Genomic DNA, 18,636 nt, shown 5'->3' with positions numbered 1-18,636 from the left:
TTACTCATTACAATTCTGTTGGCTCTCTGGACTGAGTGCTTTCAGCTCGTGCAGCTTGCATCACACTGTCTGACTGTCAGCTTAAGAGAAAAGCATCCAAGAGAAGGTAATCCAGTGGGGTCTGGTGCTCTGGTGGAAACACCTGACAGTAACTTTGTTTTCATGCAACAGTTGCTTTTTTTTTCTCTTGGTTTCACCCAAAGTTGTGGGAGTGGACTCTTATAGTCCCACTTGCCCCAAGTGAAATACCAAAAAGTTGACACCAAGGCAACAAATCAAAACCAACAACAAAAAATAAATAAATTTAATGTTGAACATAAAACCTGATTGAGCTTCTATCAATTCTATTGTGCAGCCTACTTTATCTTGTTTGCTATGGTGCTGTGTCAAGGAAGTAAAACTGAAACAATGTCTTTTCCACAGCAGACATTTTGACTTGTCAGTAGAAAGAACACAGGTGTTGCTAATAAAGGCTCTGTTCTATTCAAATGTTTCAATCAGTGCAGCTAAATGGAATTCAGTCTTCATTTATTTCTTTGTGCCTGGACTATTGCTATTAAAAAAACCTATTAATCCATTAAATGACTACTGAACTGATAAGAAATTAATAGGCAACAGTTTTGATAATCAATTAATTGTTTGTCTTTTATGTGCAAATATTGCCAAAATTCTCTGGTTCTCAGCTTCTCAAATGTGGATATTTGCTGGTTTTCATATTCTTCTATGTTACACAGTATGTGTATTAGTCTTGCGATGGGTGTTTTTCACAGTTTTCTGACATTTTACACCAAAGCAATAATTGAGAAAATGATCTGCAGATTAATGAAGAATAAAAACAGAAAGTTGTAGCCATACAAAGCTGTTTTTGGCATAAACAAAATTCTGACATCAAGACAACACTTGTGTGATGTAGGGTGTTGACATTTCAGAGTATTATGGGTGTTGTCTTTCTCTCTCAAAGCTAGAATGGAAGATCTACCACTGTCCATTAAATATGGAGCTACAGTTAGCAGCCAGTTAGCCTAACTTAGCACAAAGACTAGAAACAGGGGGAAATCGCTAGCCCCTATAAAACATAAAGTACTAACTTTTGACTAGTTCTGTATATTGTATTTTCTATTAATTTTAGATTTAACAAACTAGATAAAACATGTATTGTTTGGTGTATTTGGTTACCTTTGGACAGAGCCAAGCTAGCCGTTTCCCTGTTTCTTATTTTGCTAACTGGCTGTTGGCTGTATCGTAGACATATTTCCCACCTCTTCTAAAAATGTGCCCTCGTTCTTCAACAGAGAATAATAGTAATGCTCATATTGTACCTAAACTTACCAAAGAGTAAACCTCCTTTAATTTAATGCAGAACTATATTCTGAAGATGTCTGAATACTGAATACAGCCTAGGAAAGAGTCAAACTAACTTTTCAAAGCACCTGTCTTGTCAGTTGTAGTTATTTCCCTATTCATGTCACCCCTGCACTGAGACTTCTACCTCACTGTGTTAAGGTGTCGCCTGTAGCCTCGGGACGCTTGTGCTCAATCCACTTGAATCATTCAGTCACTGGCATGCTGTATGCCAGTTTTGCGCTTGACACACTGTGTCAGATTCACGGTGATGAAAGTTGGAATAGGTGTAGATTTCCACATTCAGATGTGATGAATATGCGGTTGAAGAAATGCATAATGGTTAGAGGAGTGCAGCTTCGTGTTGTCTTGGCAAATTCACAGCAGCATCTGGCCTCCATGTTGGAGTTTTTTTTTAAATGCATTGCAAACATTAACCTGGCTGACATCGTTGGTTCTTGTCTGTGTCACCAAACAGGGCAGAACAAAACCTACTGTACACAATAGCTTCATCGACCTTCATGAAGTATGAACATTAGACGAATTAAACCCCAGGGAAGAGATGTATATATTGCTGAATGTTCCAGTCTTTCGTCGCTCTTTCCGCCACAAAGCACTTCCACTCTTTTGTGCGCCTCTCTTCTCTCTCTCAAATGTCAACCTTTGTGCTTTTTGTGAATACTCTGCAACATTTGGCACCCCGTTGTGTTGAGTGCAGAAACTTGGCAGTGTGTCAGCTCCAGTCCCTGATGACCATGAAGTTCTCTGGGCTCCATTCTGCTGACTGATTGAAGCTGCAGATCTGAGACAGTTTGTGTTACAGCGGGCACAGACGGAGGTGTCAGGTGAAGCCTGTCATTATGGTGTAGCAGTGCTGCAGAGGTGATTCTTTGACATCTTTAAAGGTGGAATTGGAGATTGGTTTTAATAGAAAATTGCATTTTTTTTTGTATTGTAAAATTGTATTAAAGGGTGTATTCAAATAGCAACTTTTCTAGTAGTCTTGCTCGACTTGCTAGGTTGAGTCATGATGTAATAATCTGATCTGAATCTAGTGGGGACAGGGACAAGTTTAAAGAGTCCAAGTACAGGTTTAGCAAAGCGGTGAGAGAAGCTAAACGACTGTACTCTGAGAAACTTCAGCTCCAGTTCTCAGCCAATGACTCTGCTTCTGTCTGGAAAGGGCTCAGACAGATCACTAACTACAAACCTAAACCCCCCCACTCCATTAATGACTTCCGTCTGGCCAACGATCTGAATGAGTTCTACTGCCGCTTTGAAAGACAGTGGGACAAGCCTGACACTAACCTCCACATCAGAGCCACATCAGAACCCCCCTCCTCCTCCCCTACCAAAGGAACGTCTCTCTCTATCCTGGAGAGAGATGTCAACAGGCTTTTTAAGAAGCAGAACCCCCGCAAAGCAGCCGGTCCTGACTCTGTCTCTCCATCATCCCTGAAGCACTGTGCTGATCAGCTGTCTCCAGTGTTCACAGACATCTTCAACACCTCACTGGAGACCTGCCACGTGCCAGCCTGCTTCAAATCCTCCACCATCATCCCTGTCCCCAAAAAACCAAGGCCCACAGGACTAAATGACTACAGACCCATTGCCCTGACCTCTGTGGTCATGAAATCATTTGAGCGTCTTGTCCTGTCCCACCTCAAATCCATCACTGACCCACTCCTGGACCCCCTGCAGTTCGCCTACAGAGCCAACAGGTCTGTAGATGACGCCGTCAACATGGCTCTCCACTTCATCCTCCAGCACCTGGACTCCTCAGGGACCTATGCCAGGATCCTGTTTGTGGACTTCAGCTCTGCCTTCAACACCATCATCCCGGCTCTGCTGCAGGACAAGCTCTCCCAGCTGAGCGTGCCTGACTCCACCTGCAGGTGGATCACCGACTTCCTGTCTGACAGGAGGCAGCACGTGAAGCTAGGAAAGCACGTGTCTGACTCCCAGACCATCAGCACTGGATCCCCGCAAGGCTGCGTTCTTTCTCCTCTGCTCTTCTCCCTGTACACCAACACCTGCACCTCCAGCCATCAGTCTGTCAAGCTCCTGAAGTTTGCAGACGACACCACTCTCATTGGACTCATCTCTGATGGCGATGAGTCTGCCTACAGGTGGGAGACTGAGCGTCTGGTGACCTGGTGCAGGCAGAACAACCTAGAGCTAAACGCTCTGAAGACAGTGGAAATGATAGTGGACTTCAGGAAGAGCCCAGCCCCACCCACCCCCATCACCCTGTGTGACTCCCCCGTGGCTACCGTGGAGCATTTTCGCTTCTTGGGAACCACCATCACACAGGATCTCAAATGGGAGCTAAACATCAGCTCCCTCATCAAAAAAGCTCAGCAGAGGATGTATTTCCTGAGGCAATTGAAGAAGTTCAACCTGCCAAGGACTATGATGGTGAACTTCTACACCTCCATCATCGAGTCCATCCTCACCTCCTCCATCACCATCTGGTACGCTGCTGCCACGGAGAGGGACAATAACAGACTGCAGCGTATCATCCACTCCGCTGAGAAGGTGATTGGCTGCAATCTTCCGTCCCTCCAGGACCTGTACGCCTCAAGGACTCTGAGGCGTGCAGGGAAGATTGTAGCTGACTCCTCCCACCCTGGACACAAACTCTTTGAGACACTCCCCTCTGGCAGGAGGCTGCGGTCCTTCAGGACCAAAACCTCTCGCCACAAAAATAGCTTCTTCCCATCTGCTATTAGCCTCATCAACAAGGCTAGAGAGCCCCACTGTTGCTGATCATTTGCACCAATCACCAGAAAAAATTCCTTGTATGTGAAAACATACTTGGCAATAAAACTGATTCTGATTCTGATTCTGATTCTGATTCTGATTCTGATATAAATCAGATACTAATAAGTGTCATCCTCAACTTACAGCACTGTGATCTGAAAGCAGCTGGATAGCAGAAGGAGAAGGAAAATGAGTTCAGTGTAATTCTTATAATGCAAGTGTTTTTAAGGGCTGGTGGCAGCAGAGCCATTTACAACACCTCATCAGGCACTTGTAAATGTTACAACAAGCTCAGAGCAGCTCGGATAAAAGCTTCACCCACACAGCAAGCATTAGCGGGATGCTTCGTTCATGTGAGATTGGCACTTTGATATCAAAACAACAATATTCACTCATTTTAGGGTACGTATTAACAGTTGTTGATGTATAAGGCAAGTGCAGCAGTCACTGCAGCCTGTGCTGTATTTACCGTATACAGAGTATATTATCTGTGATACTCAGACATTGAGAACCTTAAATGCATGACTCAGAAACAAAAAGTCAAGGTAAAAGCAAAGGTTTGCTGTGTCTCAATGCTAACGTTGGCTGTGTAGTCATAGCAAAGCTTACAACATGGCTTGGTCACATCAGGCTGCTTAATAAGGTGCTACCAGCCCCACGGCGTCTGTACACAGGAGAACATGAACACTTTTTGCAATAGTATTCACACCAGGCCTTCATGCTGACACTGTAATTGTTTTTCATTGCGGCTGACATTGACATTCTTTGGTCCAATCATGACTCTGCATTGTAAGCACCATAAATGTATCTAAGCTAAAAATAGACTGTGAAAAGTGTTTGTTTATTCCAGTTGTTGGTATGGAAATACTTCAGGTCTGGAGTTGCTCTTGTGGCTGCAAACTTTGCAGCAGGAAAAAGGTTAAATATATACAGCATACTGTCTTACTAATGATACCCTGTGAAATCAGAAACTTTCCCCCTTCATCTGCTATAGTTCCTGTTGTGGTGGCCAAATAGAGGAAGTTTGTGTCTCTTATCAAATATTAATAGATGTTGGTCTAAATTAAGAGCGTCTATTTCTGTCACCCTTTCACTGTGTGCCTTTGAAGCAGTGCACGTTAACAACTTTATTCCAGGGATACATGCTTCACGGCCAGCCAAAGTGAGCAGCAGTTATATTTATAGCTCGTACGTGTTTGTGCTGTAAAAGTGGGTCATTTCGCTCTGTCTTTTTCTTTCCAGCTCTGTCTCACTGGCTCATTTTGTCTGTCTTCCTTATTCTCACTTTCTATCTCTTTCTACAACTTTTTTTTTTTTTTAATCCCCTCTCACTTCGTCTCTCTCGACCCCCTTTTTTTCTTTTTTTTTTTTTTTTATCCTCCCTCGCGCTCTCTGCAGCTGAGAAACGTTCAGAGCTGAGCACATCTGCGCCTGCTTGACACAGGACCAGCCAATCATAGCTGATCGAGCCCCAGGCTTGTAGAGGGCAGTCTGTGAAGTTTGAGCACAGTTAACTTCTGATAGGATGTCAGGGTGAATTAAGAGCCCCACAGAGAGTCTAGCTGGCTGGCTAACTCGTTACACGACTTCACTTTGATAGTTAGCCATGCAGTCAGTCCTCATTGTCTCAACAGCAGACATATGAACACAAGCAGACTTAATGAGTGTATATGAGGAAAAATGAAATATGCAATTATGTCAAATAAAGAGGGCTTTTAAGTGAACACTTGCTTGCGTGTCTCATGTTAATTATATGCTGCCCCCAATGTTTCAGTGTACCTGTACTTGACCAATAATTGCCCTTGCATCCCTGAATCTCAGTTCAGACTTGCAACAGTCTTATGTTAACATTATATGCATTTATGAATGTACTAAGGCCACTAAGCCTAAGAGGACCTTGACAAGAATTCCTCCAGATGTCATGTCTTGTTAGTAATGGGTCATTACCAGGCTAAGCTTATGCAACAGGTTTGAATTTAACCCTTGTTGCAGCAACTGCTAAGCCTGCAAACAAGACACAGTGGGGTAAGCTTAAATTGAAAAATTAAATTGACAGAAAGTAAGCTAAAGCGCTAATAATCTCTTTGAACCCATCCCACTAATAACGCACACAGTGGCAACAAATTCATTCAGCTTTACCCTTTTTAAATCCAGTGACAGTAACAGAGTTGACCCACTGAATGTTCTGCTCAGTGAGTGTTACCCGAGATCACCTGAGCCTCTTCAATCAGATTGCAGAGGCAGCTCATGAATTTTAATCGTTGCAGGAGAAGCCATAAGCGGCAGCTCTATTAATGACTCATGGATCAGTCAGGGTAACAGAGTGATGCCCTACTTATCTCAGTGTTTGAAGCAGAAACACCTAAACCATGTGCGAATACCTAGTTGGCTTACATAACCGTGTGCTCTCATGCCTCTGAAAGAAGCAGCATCCATTCTGACACCTGCTGTAAAAAAAACCCAAAAAAAACAAGTCTAAGTAAGCTTCCTTATAACATGTTGTTAAAATAATGACAGTTACATTTCACATAACCTTTCTCGCTGAGCAGAACATAACATAACCTGTTTAATTCTACCCTTTGTTTCAGCAGCTCCACTTAAACTCGAAGGCTTTTTCTACCTCAAAGACTTTTGCTGAGGCGCCCTTAAGCAACATGATTACCTCTTCATTGCTCCAATGGAGCTGCTCATTGGCCGATACAAAAAAGCTGTAAATAAAGGGATCAGCTTTAAAGCAGCAATGAAAAACTAAATTAGACTTAGAAAGACATGCATCTGCTCAGCAAATCAAGTAACTTCAGTTGGCATTTGTGACACAAACATTTCTTATTAATAATACATTCTTTGAGGAATGAAAAAGGTCTTTCTACAAAATCCCTTTTCATTTAGCAAAAGAAGCCAAATGTCTCTAATGTGGTCTCTAAACACAAGCAGCTTTCAAGGGTTATAGATTATAAAACAGCACAAAATTGATTGAACATTGAACATTTTTTTATTTAAATCACTAACTGTCTGATTAAAGAATCACTAATTAAGATTAACACACATTCGATCCCAGCTTCAGGCACTTAGGCTTAGGGTTAGGGATAGTTTTCAATACTGCTCATTGAGATGTGATACTCAGTAGTAATAATGAGAGGGTTCTGCTGTTAAAGACACAATATGTCATTTTCTGCCGCTAGGGGGTCTCTCAGTCAAAGCAACAACAAAAGACGGAGTTTGGTGGCATTGTGAAGTAACATGGCTTCATGGGAGTTGTTGTCTTCAACACCATTGCCATCAGTGCAGTCAGCTTCTCCCAGTTAGGATTCCTAACCTTCAAAATCAGAGTTTTTCTGTTACTGTTTGACGGACACAGGACATGTTGGAGGGGCGATGACGCCATTGATAAGCGATCAAATGAAATGGGCCGTTACCTTGATTTATCCTTTCATGCATGAATTATAAAAATCATGATAGATACTCATGCCAGATGTTTTGTTGGCCATCTTGAATGTTAGAGCTTTTAACTGCACTTTCAAGGACTGTCGACTGTAGTGACCACTATGCGTGAAATCACAGATTTCTCTAGTTTTGTTGGAAAAAATTGTGATGAGGCAAGGGCACAGCTCAACAAAATATGTAACATGGGTCTAGTTATCTTTAGACATTTTATATTATTTTACAAAATAATTATAATTATACCTTGCTGATGGTCATATCCAAAGATTGTGCTCTTTAGTAAATTCATCATTAGAATCATCATTCAAACTAAGACCCCATGAGAGACTTTTGTTCTGAAAAAGAATAAACGAGAAAGAAGAGATCAACCATACATGCGCATCTCCTCTGTCTCTTGAATTTAATCTCACTGAGCAGGAAGCTTCCTACAGGCTCCTGTCCAAAACATCCTATACTCCAGGCGATGTGCTTCTCTCGCTGTCTCTTTCTACCCTTCAAAGATATTCTAATTAGTACTTTAGTAAGCGTGTAACAAGGATCTGACTGTGTCTTCTGTCCCCCACTGATGGAGATACTCTTTCCAAGGTCCTCAGGGTAGACAGCTGAGCAGGCGCAATCTCCTCACATATTCACACACTCTTCTCACATTTGTTCTAATTTGGAGAGCAGTGGATGGACTCAGTTGATTTGCTAAGTTTGCTGCTTTCTCAGAGCAGACTGGGTGAGAATCACCAATGCATTCAGTGTTAGGAAAGTATTTTTTCAGTTTGTATGGCATCTTTTATCTGTGTGTGCACATGCTGGGTACATGCATCATTGTGGATGCATACAGATTTGTGCATGTGTCTATGCCTGTGCGTGCGTGACAGATGGAGGGAGCTGACCAGCTCTGTGAAAAACGTGTACCAAGCTGCATATTCATTCCTGCACCTCTTGGTTATTTTCAGTGTTGAAGTGTTTTATTTATTTATTTCTCTGCCATGTGACAGGAACTGATTTCTGATTCAGCTCCAAGCCACTGTTAACATATAAAAAAAAGTAACAGCTGCGTGGATGACTGAAATGTCATTATGCTAAGATCCTGCCAGCTTTGGTGCCAGACCACCTCTTCAAATTCCCAAGAGCTTCTGTTGGCACCGCTGGTTTGGTGCGGGAATGAATGCGCCCACGTTCTTCTTGCCCTGTGTACATGACTCTTAGTGGATGGTGATTCACCTCAGCTTGTCCTGGACGCAGGTAAAAGACCAAAGGTCTCATAGCTGCAGTGGCAGAGTTTGTATCCTTCACAGTCTTCTGGCCTGGCTTTCTCTGCCCTCTCTCTCTCTCTCTCCAGGCTTTGTTTCTGGGTCATACAGTTGATTCTACTCACAAACAATTCATTCTGCTCCACTTTGAGAATCAGCCAAAGAGAAGGAGATCACTATGAGCCTGAGCGCCCACACAGAGCAAACTTCACTTTTGATTATGGACCCACTGCTGGTTTCACTTTGAACCAGCTTGTGCTGTGAAGCACTGGCTCCAGAGTTAGCACAGAAAAACACAGCTTCTCCCATTGCCCCAGTTTGAAACATGCATTTTCTTTCAACTTAGTGTCTGCTATTGCTATGTCAGCCCCAATACGTGCATAAATAAATTCACTTGGCCATTCAGTCATCTGACTGACTGAAACTTCAGAGTTTATTGTTAACAGAGCAAACGTATGTAAAGCTGCCACTGACTTACACTTCCAATAGAGTGTAGCATAAAATCAGTGGGTCCTTAAATTCCAGTGTGACAAAATGAGACCTTAAACTGTTATGTGAACCTGTGACATTGTGATATTGTCTTCAGCATTTTCTCTAATTTACACTGAATCAGTAATCTGTGATTTGCTTGATGCTTCATCCATACTAAAGTAATGTGGATTGCATGGACTGTCTTTTTCTTATCAGGATTCTGATGTGCATTATAGATACAACTAATGCTCTAATGTGAACACCATATTCACTGTCTCTGGGTGAGAGCTGGTGTAGCTAAGTAATAAAAGCTGGGGCAGTGGTAGCTTAAAGGTAAAAGAAGCAGAAGGTAGAAGGATACATTTTGGGCAGCTTGCAGACGTGAGTGTAAACATGAACAGGACCCTCTTAAAAAAAAAAAGAGTAATTAAATAGTAAAAAAAAAAACAAAAAAAAAAACAAAGAAACAACAGCTACATATTCAGTGTTCTCTGGGTGGGAGCTCAGAAAGTCCTGATCGTTGGTTAAGATGCAGACTTGGTAACAGAGACGCTACATGTTCTAATCCTGTCTGGTTTTTTTATTTAATTTTTTTTCTTCTTTAGCAGTCAGTGTAATGATAAAAGACACAAATGATTAAGCTGTATATCCTGATGACCTGCTCCTCCACATTAAGACGTACAGAGTGTTCCCGTCAGCTGGTATTTTTCAAATTCAATTGGTCGGTAATGGTTTCTTGTTTGAAACCGCGCACAGTAATTAAGAGAGACAGAGTTATGTCAGACTAATCCAATTCTTAACCAATCTTCATCTCAATAATAGGAATGCATTTGGCTGTGCAGGGATAGCGCTATTCTTTAACATCTCCGTGTGTGCTCCATTCATTGTCTCCCCTCATTTCCCCCTGTTCTCATTGAGAAAAAACAAGGAGTGGTGAAATGAAGTAGACATCCTCCCTCATCTATCTCTCCTCCCTCACGATGCTTGCACAGCGCATGTCAGAGAGGAGGGAGGGATGAATGTAATGGTGCTATTTATAGTAACTGTTGCCGTTTAAAAAAAAAAAAAAGAAATCTCTATCTCCAAGCCCCCCATCGACCCACCCTTCTTCCCTTTAAAGAATGGAGAGCAATGCAATTGTCCTTCCTCTCTGTGCTTGTTTTCCCACCACTTCCCTTACCCCTCTCACCATCTTGTCATCTGTCTATCCCTCTATCCCTTTAGTCTGTTTGTACCTTTGTTGAAATGCTCTTAGCAAAGGATATATAATTCATTTCTCCTCCAGAGTGGTTGCACACCAGTCATGAATTGAGTCGGGGCGAGGAGGAGAGGAGAGAGGCATAAAGAGGGACTGAGAGGGAGCAATGCTTCGTGCTACGCATCTCAAGTTGGCTTTGTTTAAAACATGGACCGCTCATGTATATTCTCTGTGTGGTTTAAATGGGACATATCAGGGCCTCTATATCTTATCGGGGATCAAAACAGAGCAGGTCTGCAGCTGTGCCATTTTTGTGATATTAGTTTATTTATGATTGCAAAGGGTGGTCCACCTGTCTACAGTTAAGTCTTGTTAGTCAGCATCATTCTGCTTTCCAACAGTCCATTAAAAGTGCATAAGTAAGTAAACTGTTGTTCTGTGGTGAAGGAAGAATTTAGGTATTCTGCTCAAGTGCAGAAGTATTAGCGACAAAATGTACTTAGAGCATTGAAGTAAGAGTACTCATTACGCAGAATATTGTCCCCATGTGATGGATGTTATTAGATATTACATTATTAGATTGTTTATAATGATTAATCAGTGAATAAAAAGCTTTTAGTTTTCCAGTACCTACTTCATCTAGTTAGGTAGTGGATCCCAACCCATTTGTTAAGTGGTTATGAGATGAAAGAGGAAACACATTGTATTCACGCCAACATTTTTCTCAGATTTTTTTCTTTTTTTTTTTATTGAAGAGTTTTACCTCTTTGATCCTTAAATAGAATTAAAACCATGTGAGAAGATCAAAGGGGAAATCTTTTTTTGATGGAACTGCTAACAACTCTGGCCCAGTAGCCACTGCTTTTTCATAAGAGGTCACAAGGCAAAAAGACTGAAAGAAAACCACTGGTTTAATCTTGAACAGTCTGTTGTATTTTATCAGCTTATTATTACAATCTTGATCTGAAAACTAACAAGTAACTATCTGTCAAATAAATACAGCGCAATATAAAATTGCGGTGTTTTCGATTGAAATGTACAGGAGTAAAAGTATACAGTAATGCAAATTAGAAATACTCAAGTAAAGTACAAGTACCTCAAAATTGTACTTGAGTGCAGGATTTCTTTCTGGCCTTCTGACAGCTTAATTCAGCAGTTAATTCAGAAGCATAAACTCCTACATCTCCAATTTGATTCATCCAACAGGAACCAGTGCAGGGTTCAGTGCTCTATGACAGTGTGTATAATAAATACTCCTGTGTCTCCACAATAATCAATGAAAGCAAAGAGAAGTAGTTTTTCACTGAATCGCAACAGCAGGGCCAGCCCTGTAAATGCATGTCACTGACTGACTGAGTGATGAATTTATACCATTGGTCAGCTGTCCATGATTTTGTGTGAACGAGCAGTGTTGCCAACGTAGTACCTTTGTCGCTAGACACCTTTTTACAAGTAAAACCAGCTGAAATCACAGCCCAGTCTTTGTCTTTATGTGTCGGGTGATTTTATCAGACAATGTTGTGGTTATAAAATCAGGATTTTAGCAGCAGAGCAGCAGTTATGTTAATATGTTGTCTTAATGGGCTGTGGTTCAGTCACTCTTTCATAATTGTTCCATCTTCTGACAACAGAAACAGAAAAGCATGTAGGTTTCATTGGGAATCCGGCTGTATTAAAATACTGTATATGTGAGCACAGACAGTTGGTGAGAGGCAAACAGATAAATGGCTGAAACTGGCTGAATAGGCGGAATGCAAATAGCCTATAATGTGGTCCAGCCATATAACAGATTATGACCTTGTCTTGGTAAAACTGGGGCTGAAACCTTTGCAATGCAATTTCTGAGAAGAAGGTGTGATTTAAGGTGATGGGGGAGGATGTTTCTCTGAGAGGTTTTCATGACAAACAGCGCGTTTGTTCACTGAATCATATTGAGTTCCCACTCTGTTTCCCAGGTGTACAGCATGTCGGAGGAGGAGGACAGGACCACCTACAGTAGCTTTCACACCCCTGCTCCCGTTATATGGATTGACGGCACAGATGTTGTACCTGTTGTTATTGTCTTGCTTCAATTCGTTCTGAGCTGCGTCAGAGTTGTTGTAATTGCTTGGTGACAGTGGCCTGAAATAAGCCTCTAATTGGCTGTTTTCCTGGGCATGCTGCTCTGCCAGCAAAGAGACTGAGATCAGTGACATTCAAGCGTGTATTTATCATACACGCTTAAATGAGTCACTGCCTGCATTAGCCTGTGTTTCTGACGTGTTCAGCTCATCGGTGCGTGCGTTGATGTGCTTTTTTTTTTTAAAGCAAATTGTCTCTGTTGTGTTTTCAAGTTTCAAAGTTTCTTAAGCAAAGCAGAATTTGCAGCCTTTTAAAATGATATCGCTTTGACCCGGAACCAGCAGCTGCAGCAGAAACCAAAGCAGCCTCCAGGTGTGATGAAAAACAGCCTTTGGTTTGTTGTTCCACATAAATGAGCCCACAGTGTTTTTTGAACAAGTGGGCAGATTGCATGATGACAAATGGCCCAATTCAGTGACACCTCACAACTCATTGCTAGCTGTCACTTCTGTGCCTGCATCACTGCCTGATGAGACTAAAATAGTGCCTGAGCCTGACACTTCCTTGGAAAAACAAAACTAAAAATAATCACTTCGTGGAGGAAATGGCTCAGTAGTACGATACAAGTTTATAAGTAATACTTCTTTCTTCCTTACATTCCCACTAAATTGTGTACAGTATGAATTGGTGCAGTAGATTTGAGAGCCTGTCGTCATTAAATTGTCTGCCTGAGTATTACATGGATTTATAGATGTAAAAATGTTGATCTCATCAAGGCCCAGATTTTTGCTTAACACATTAATCAAACTCACCAAATAGGTCTCTCTTTTTTTACAGGCTGAAGTTGTCACCTGCTGCTGTAGTGCTCAGCTATCATTCTTAGGTTATGATGGCACCGGGTCAAAAGCTCCATTAACGTGCCGGGACAATTTGAAAAGTGTAGAATAAGATACAGTAACTCTGTCTATTGTGTTGTGAAAGATTACACTGAATAACTTTATGCAAGTGAAACGTCAGCAAAATGTACACAAACTGTATTTGATATGGATTGGTTGCACATCTGATACAACACGCCTCACTTCCATACTGCATGCTAAATCCGAGTTTTTAATAAATAATGTGTTGACGCAAGAAAAGTGACAAAATACTTAAGTGTGTGCATCCATAATTCACTTGATTTTGGTGTGAGATGTTAAGGGACACAGTTGTCTTACATGGGGATACACAGCAGAAGTGGAGAAACTTCTTACCAGTGTAAAAAAAAAAGATCAAGCTGACTTCAGTAATGTCCGTTACACAATAATATCTAACAGTAACCAACACCAGCTTGTGGTCAAACAACACTAGATAAGAGGAAAGCTGCAAAACCCCTGAGTGTGTTGAACTGAGCAATGATGTGTTGTTTAAATGAGTTTATTTTATTATTATCTTTTGGCTTCATTTGGTGGTTTAATGTATTGAGTTCTTACATATTATCTACAAAAACGTATACGAGTGTTGAATTGAAGCACAGCTTTGATGGCAACTCACACACTATATATCATTATTTGCTGCCACCTGGTGGAATCTTTGCAGTATAGGATTCAGTGTGGAGAACTAGGGGGTGATTCAACATGGGTTGCTTAAAAATGGAAATTTCATCAATAGAACAAGTAACATGAAAATTTAAAGCAGTTGGAAAGCACCTTAAACAAGAGATCCTTTAAAAGTTGATATGGGATACCATTCATCAGATCACATGAAGCCATTTTGGAAGTCAAATGTACTGAGAAGCATTTATATTTAAGCATTTCTACAATAAAATACAACTTTAATACATTAACTACAACCTAAGTGGTTAGAATTAAATCAAAATCTTTAATTTATACGTACCAAATATATATTTATTACTCATCTTTGCTTTCTTGTCCACACAAGCTGTTCACTGCAACCTGAGCCAGAATGGCATCGACCACCAGATGTGCCCGGAGGACGTGACATCACAGCTGGAGGAAGAGGAGGAGTCTGTGGACGCCGGGGCTGTGCTGCTGGACGACGACAGCCCGAGCTACCAGGATGTCAGCCCCCCCATGTACCAGCGCCGCACCCCGCCACAACGCTCTGTCTCTGAGTCTGAGCTGACACGGGTAAGAGCCGATCCAAAAGCACCATGCACAGTAGAAGAGGTTGGCATGGAGATCAACTTTATGCCTGCACGTTTTGCGCCCATCATCTATGTATGTACTTTGCCTTCTGTTTGGTGTTGGTTAGGTAGCATCCAATGTGTTTATTGGTATTTCTGGTGAGCTGCTAATGCTGGTGAGCTACTGGCTATGAACCCAAATCAGCTGAAAGACATTAAATACCATCAGGCCAACATTTCAGTTGAAATACTTTGGTTTATGACTAATACCTGCTTAACTAATCCTGTCATCCTCCATTGTACTTTGTGTTTAGTGCTAACATGTTCCACCAGGATGGTTATGTTAAACCTTATACCCGCTAAACATCGACATGTGTGGAGTATTTGTCATTGTGGGAATGTTAGCATGTTGAACTTAGCATTTAGCACAGCCTCACAGAGCCACTGGCATGACCACGGACTCTTAATCATGTTTCCAAATTGATCTCATCCAGACAAAATCATTTTGAGGGCCTTGTTTTGCAGTGGTGGTTTCATTGTTTTCATAACAATCTTAATTAGTTCTAATTTGGTTGTGTTTGTGGTCAAATTACAATATGTCTACAATAATATCCTTGTACTGCTTTCTACGCACAAAACAAATCAACCACCCACTTAAATACAATAATCTCCCATGTTCCACACATCTACCTCTCCAGTTCAAACAAAGAGTTTAACAGGGAATAAACAAGGAAAGACGAGCTGCTGTTTCAGACTCTGACTCAACTCATCCTCAGTGTTTCTGATAATAGATCAAAGGACCCATCATCAGCGACGCCGAATAAATTCCTCACTTCCTCTCCAGAAATAGACCGTGGTTGGGACAGTGGGAGGAGACAGGAGTGATAGCTCCTGATGCACACACTCTCATATTCTCTTTCCTCTGTGTAAAATCAGTGGTAATCAGCTGTCAGTCAGTGCAAGTGTAAGTACTTTGAGTCAGAAAACCCTGGATCCTGAGCCTTTGAAGACAGGGAACCAGGCCTGGGTTCAATTAGTGCAGACACACACATGTACAATACGCATGAACACACACTTAAAGATAGTGGAGATGCTCTGTTCTTCCTGGATCGTGTTGAACCTGTAAGTTAGTATGTGGTGAGTCTGAGGTGGCAGAGAAAACACGGTATCTGTAACATTACTATCAGAGCTGCGTGGTTTATGTGGGCATCGTCATGTAACTCAGTATCTGAGCATTATTCTGTTTGAAGCAGAGGCTACGTCTGAATTGCATTAGAGAACTGGAGGAAGTAGTGTATTAGCTTTCAGGCTCAGTGTTGTGTGTCTCAGAGTCAGATTTTCTCTTTGAGAGAAATTCAATAGATCAAGCACATAAAGACTATAATTACTAACTATTCTCTCATGCAATACAGCCACGGGCCAGATAATATTTATTAATGATATGAGGATCTGAGCTTAATTAAGTACTTAAAGAGAGGTTTTGCTGCATAGAACATATTAACTTTACTGTTAGATATGAAAGTCACAGTGACACAGCAGTTAGAGCGTCTATAGCTTCAGTAATGAGACGTCGTTTCTGAGTGGAGGGAGGGTATAATTTTGAGAAGACTTAAAATCAAGTAATTCAGATTTGGTTGGATCGCTTTGCCAACTCGAATCCAAGCACACATCACCTCCAGTCATATTGTTCTTCTTTCTGCCTTTGTAAGGCTGACTCAGACCCCGCTACATTTGATTGGAAAAACCGATGTGTATTAATGAGTGCCCGAGTTCAAGAGGAATCATGAGAAATAGTATAATATCTTACGGGAAGACAAAAGAGAGGGATTTTAAATAGTTTTTTCAAACAAACATTTGGCATATATCTAGACAAAAAATTGGAACAACACATGGATACATGATTAAAACTAGGAAATAGCATCCTACTTTATTTCACTGTCTGTGAACATTGTTTTTACCTCTGGGATTTTCACAACACACCCATTCTAAATTTCGGTGCATCTTGTCGTGCTGTTTATTGCACATGCCGAAGGGTAAAGGGGTTCAAAGACTTTACAAAGGCAGAAGAAGAGATTTATTTATCTTGCACAGAGAGACTCATATTAAATGATATTTCACCGGTTGATCTGAGATGAACCAGTGTCTGTAAAATGACAAATCTTGCAGACGTAATGAAGGCTGAGTGTCAGGTTTGTGCCTGTACGATATCTGTAATTTGACACATTACTTTGAGAAATATGTTATTCTCCAAAACAGTAGAAATAAAATGCAAACATTTGTAAAATTTGGAATCAAATGAGGAATTATTTGATGAAGTCTGTGATGTTTCAACACATATCTGATGCCATCTTTTGGTACTTGACACCGATACACATCCCTGTATAATTCAGAACAGTTCCTCAGCTTCCTGGTGGGAAACTTTCAACATTCAGTCGGGATTGCTGACTGAGACAAAGATCTGGTTTTTGTGTGGAGTGTCAGCACCTACTTTTAAGATCTCTCAATTAGCTCTTAATAAATTTGAAGATTCAATAAAAATCCGGTCCTCAGTGCCAAGCTGTGGGAAGGCTTACTGTGGGTCATTTCAGTTCATCACGTCAGCAGTTAGTGTTAATTTTTAAATATTGGATTAAAGCTGACTCCTGCGCCTGGTTGGATTTGTAATTGAGCCAAGGCTTAGCCATAGATTAAACATGAGGCATAAAACAGCCGTTTAGACTCAGTGGATGACTATAACGTCCATAGCAAATCAGCTCATCTCTGTCGTCATCAATATCAAGTCCAAGGTGAATATATTTTGTTTGGTGTTAACACGCCCTGCAATGCTTTATGGACCCTGCCGAATCCCAAGGTCAGGGACTGTGCAGAGGTCTCGTCTACTTTCTTTGATGTGCCTGAGTAAAGTTGGCACTGTCTGTAAATCCAATTTCAAACAGAGGCTCCTTATGAAGGCTTATTAATTTATCCAGCATAGTGTGTTATTCTCTGTCAGCCATCCACAGCTCTCTGGACTCCACTCTAGCCCGTCCACACACACACACACACACACACACACACACACACACACACACACACAGACACACACACACACACATAGACATCTCGGTTTCATCCCCACTCCTGTATGTAACAGATTAATTAATACAGGGAATTTTCATCTCCTGCCAGCTCTGGCCGAGAGAAATGGAGCGAGGCAGAGAGAAAGGAAAGTGAGGGAGAGCATGCCAGAGCTGTTAATTAGCTGTGCAGTGGAGATAGGGCAGACGACACAGGGCTCCGTGTCTCCAACAGCCATTCACTCAGTCAATATGACACTAATGGCAGTGGCCCTCCTCCTCTCAGCACTTCTCTGCTCAGTCACATTCAAAAGTGGCGGCAGTGTTTAGGTGTGACACTAGAGGGCGGCATGTAACAGGGAATCTTACTGGCGTCACGTAAACAAGTTAAACATGTAAGGGAGGAATCACAGGCTAATGCAATCTCACAGTTTTTCTGGAGCTCTTAAAGTCTAGCAGTCACAAGCAGTACACACTCAGCTGCCAGTTTATTAGGTACACCTGGTTAAAAACTGCAGTTTAATACGGTCCCAGTCATCAAGTTCTGTTTTTACTATTTTAGACAGATGTTGGTTCAACTCTATCACTGTCATTTGAAAGGCTGCAGTTCATGCTGCTGTTGAACTGTATAGCCTTACACGCAGAGGTGTTTCTGCTGTTCAACCTACCCTCACTGATATAAACCTGTCAGTGTAACACAATACAATTCCTGTTGTATTAGACTGCGTTAGTTTTAGCTCAGTGGACCTAATAAACTGATGAGTGTATAAGCATCTAATTAAAGGTTTTTCTTTTTTTTACACACTATAATATCGCTGTAAACAGATATAAGGTCTTACAGCATGTTTTATTGGTGTAGTTGTCAACAACTCCTCCTATGAAGCATCTATAACTGGATGCTGGATAATGTCAATTAATGAATGCCAATATAACAGTTGT

The 18,636-nt window shown here is 41.4% G+C and overlaps 1 protein-coding gene across 6 annotated transcripts in view; it reads left to right on the top strand.

Moving 5' to 3' along the window:
• samd12 (sterile alpha motif domain containing 12) overlaps positions 1-18,636 on the top strand; it is a 121,005-nt gene that overhangs the window by 5,758 nt on the left and 96,611 nt on the right. For all 6 annotated transcript variants that reach the window (XR_011693922.1, XM_071500533.1, XM_071500532.1 and 3 more), the window contains exon 2: positions 14,437-14,645. Coding sequence is in view for 5 of the 6 variants with exons in the window: in XM_071500533.1 (XP_071356634.1) it covers positions 14,437-14,645 (209 nt within the window). In the remaining variant the exon portion in view is untranslated. The remainder of the gene's footprint in view (positions 1-14,436; positions 14,646-18,636) is intronic.

Source organism: Trachinotus anak, unplaced genomic scaffold (genome assembly GCF_046630095.1).
Source record: "Trachinotus anak isolate AG129_WGS33_773 ecotype Australia unplaced genomic scaffold, CSIRO_AGI_Tana_v1 ptg000016l, whole genome shotgun sequence".
Classification (NCBI taxonomy): Eukaryota; Metazoa; Chordata; class Actinopteri; order Carangiformes; family Carangidae; genus Trachinotus; species Trachinotus anak.
This window is presented reverse-complemented; position numbering and strand designations above follow the sequence as displayed.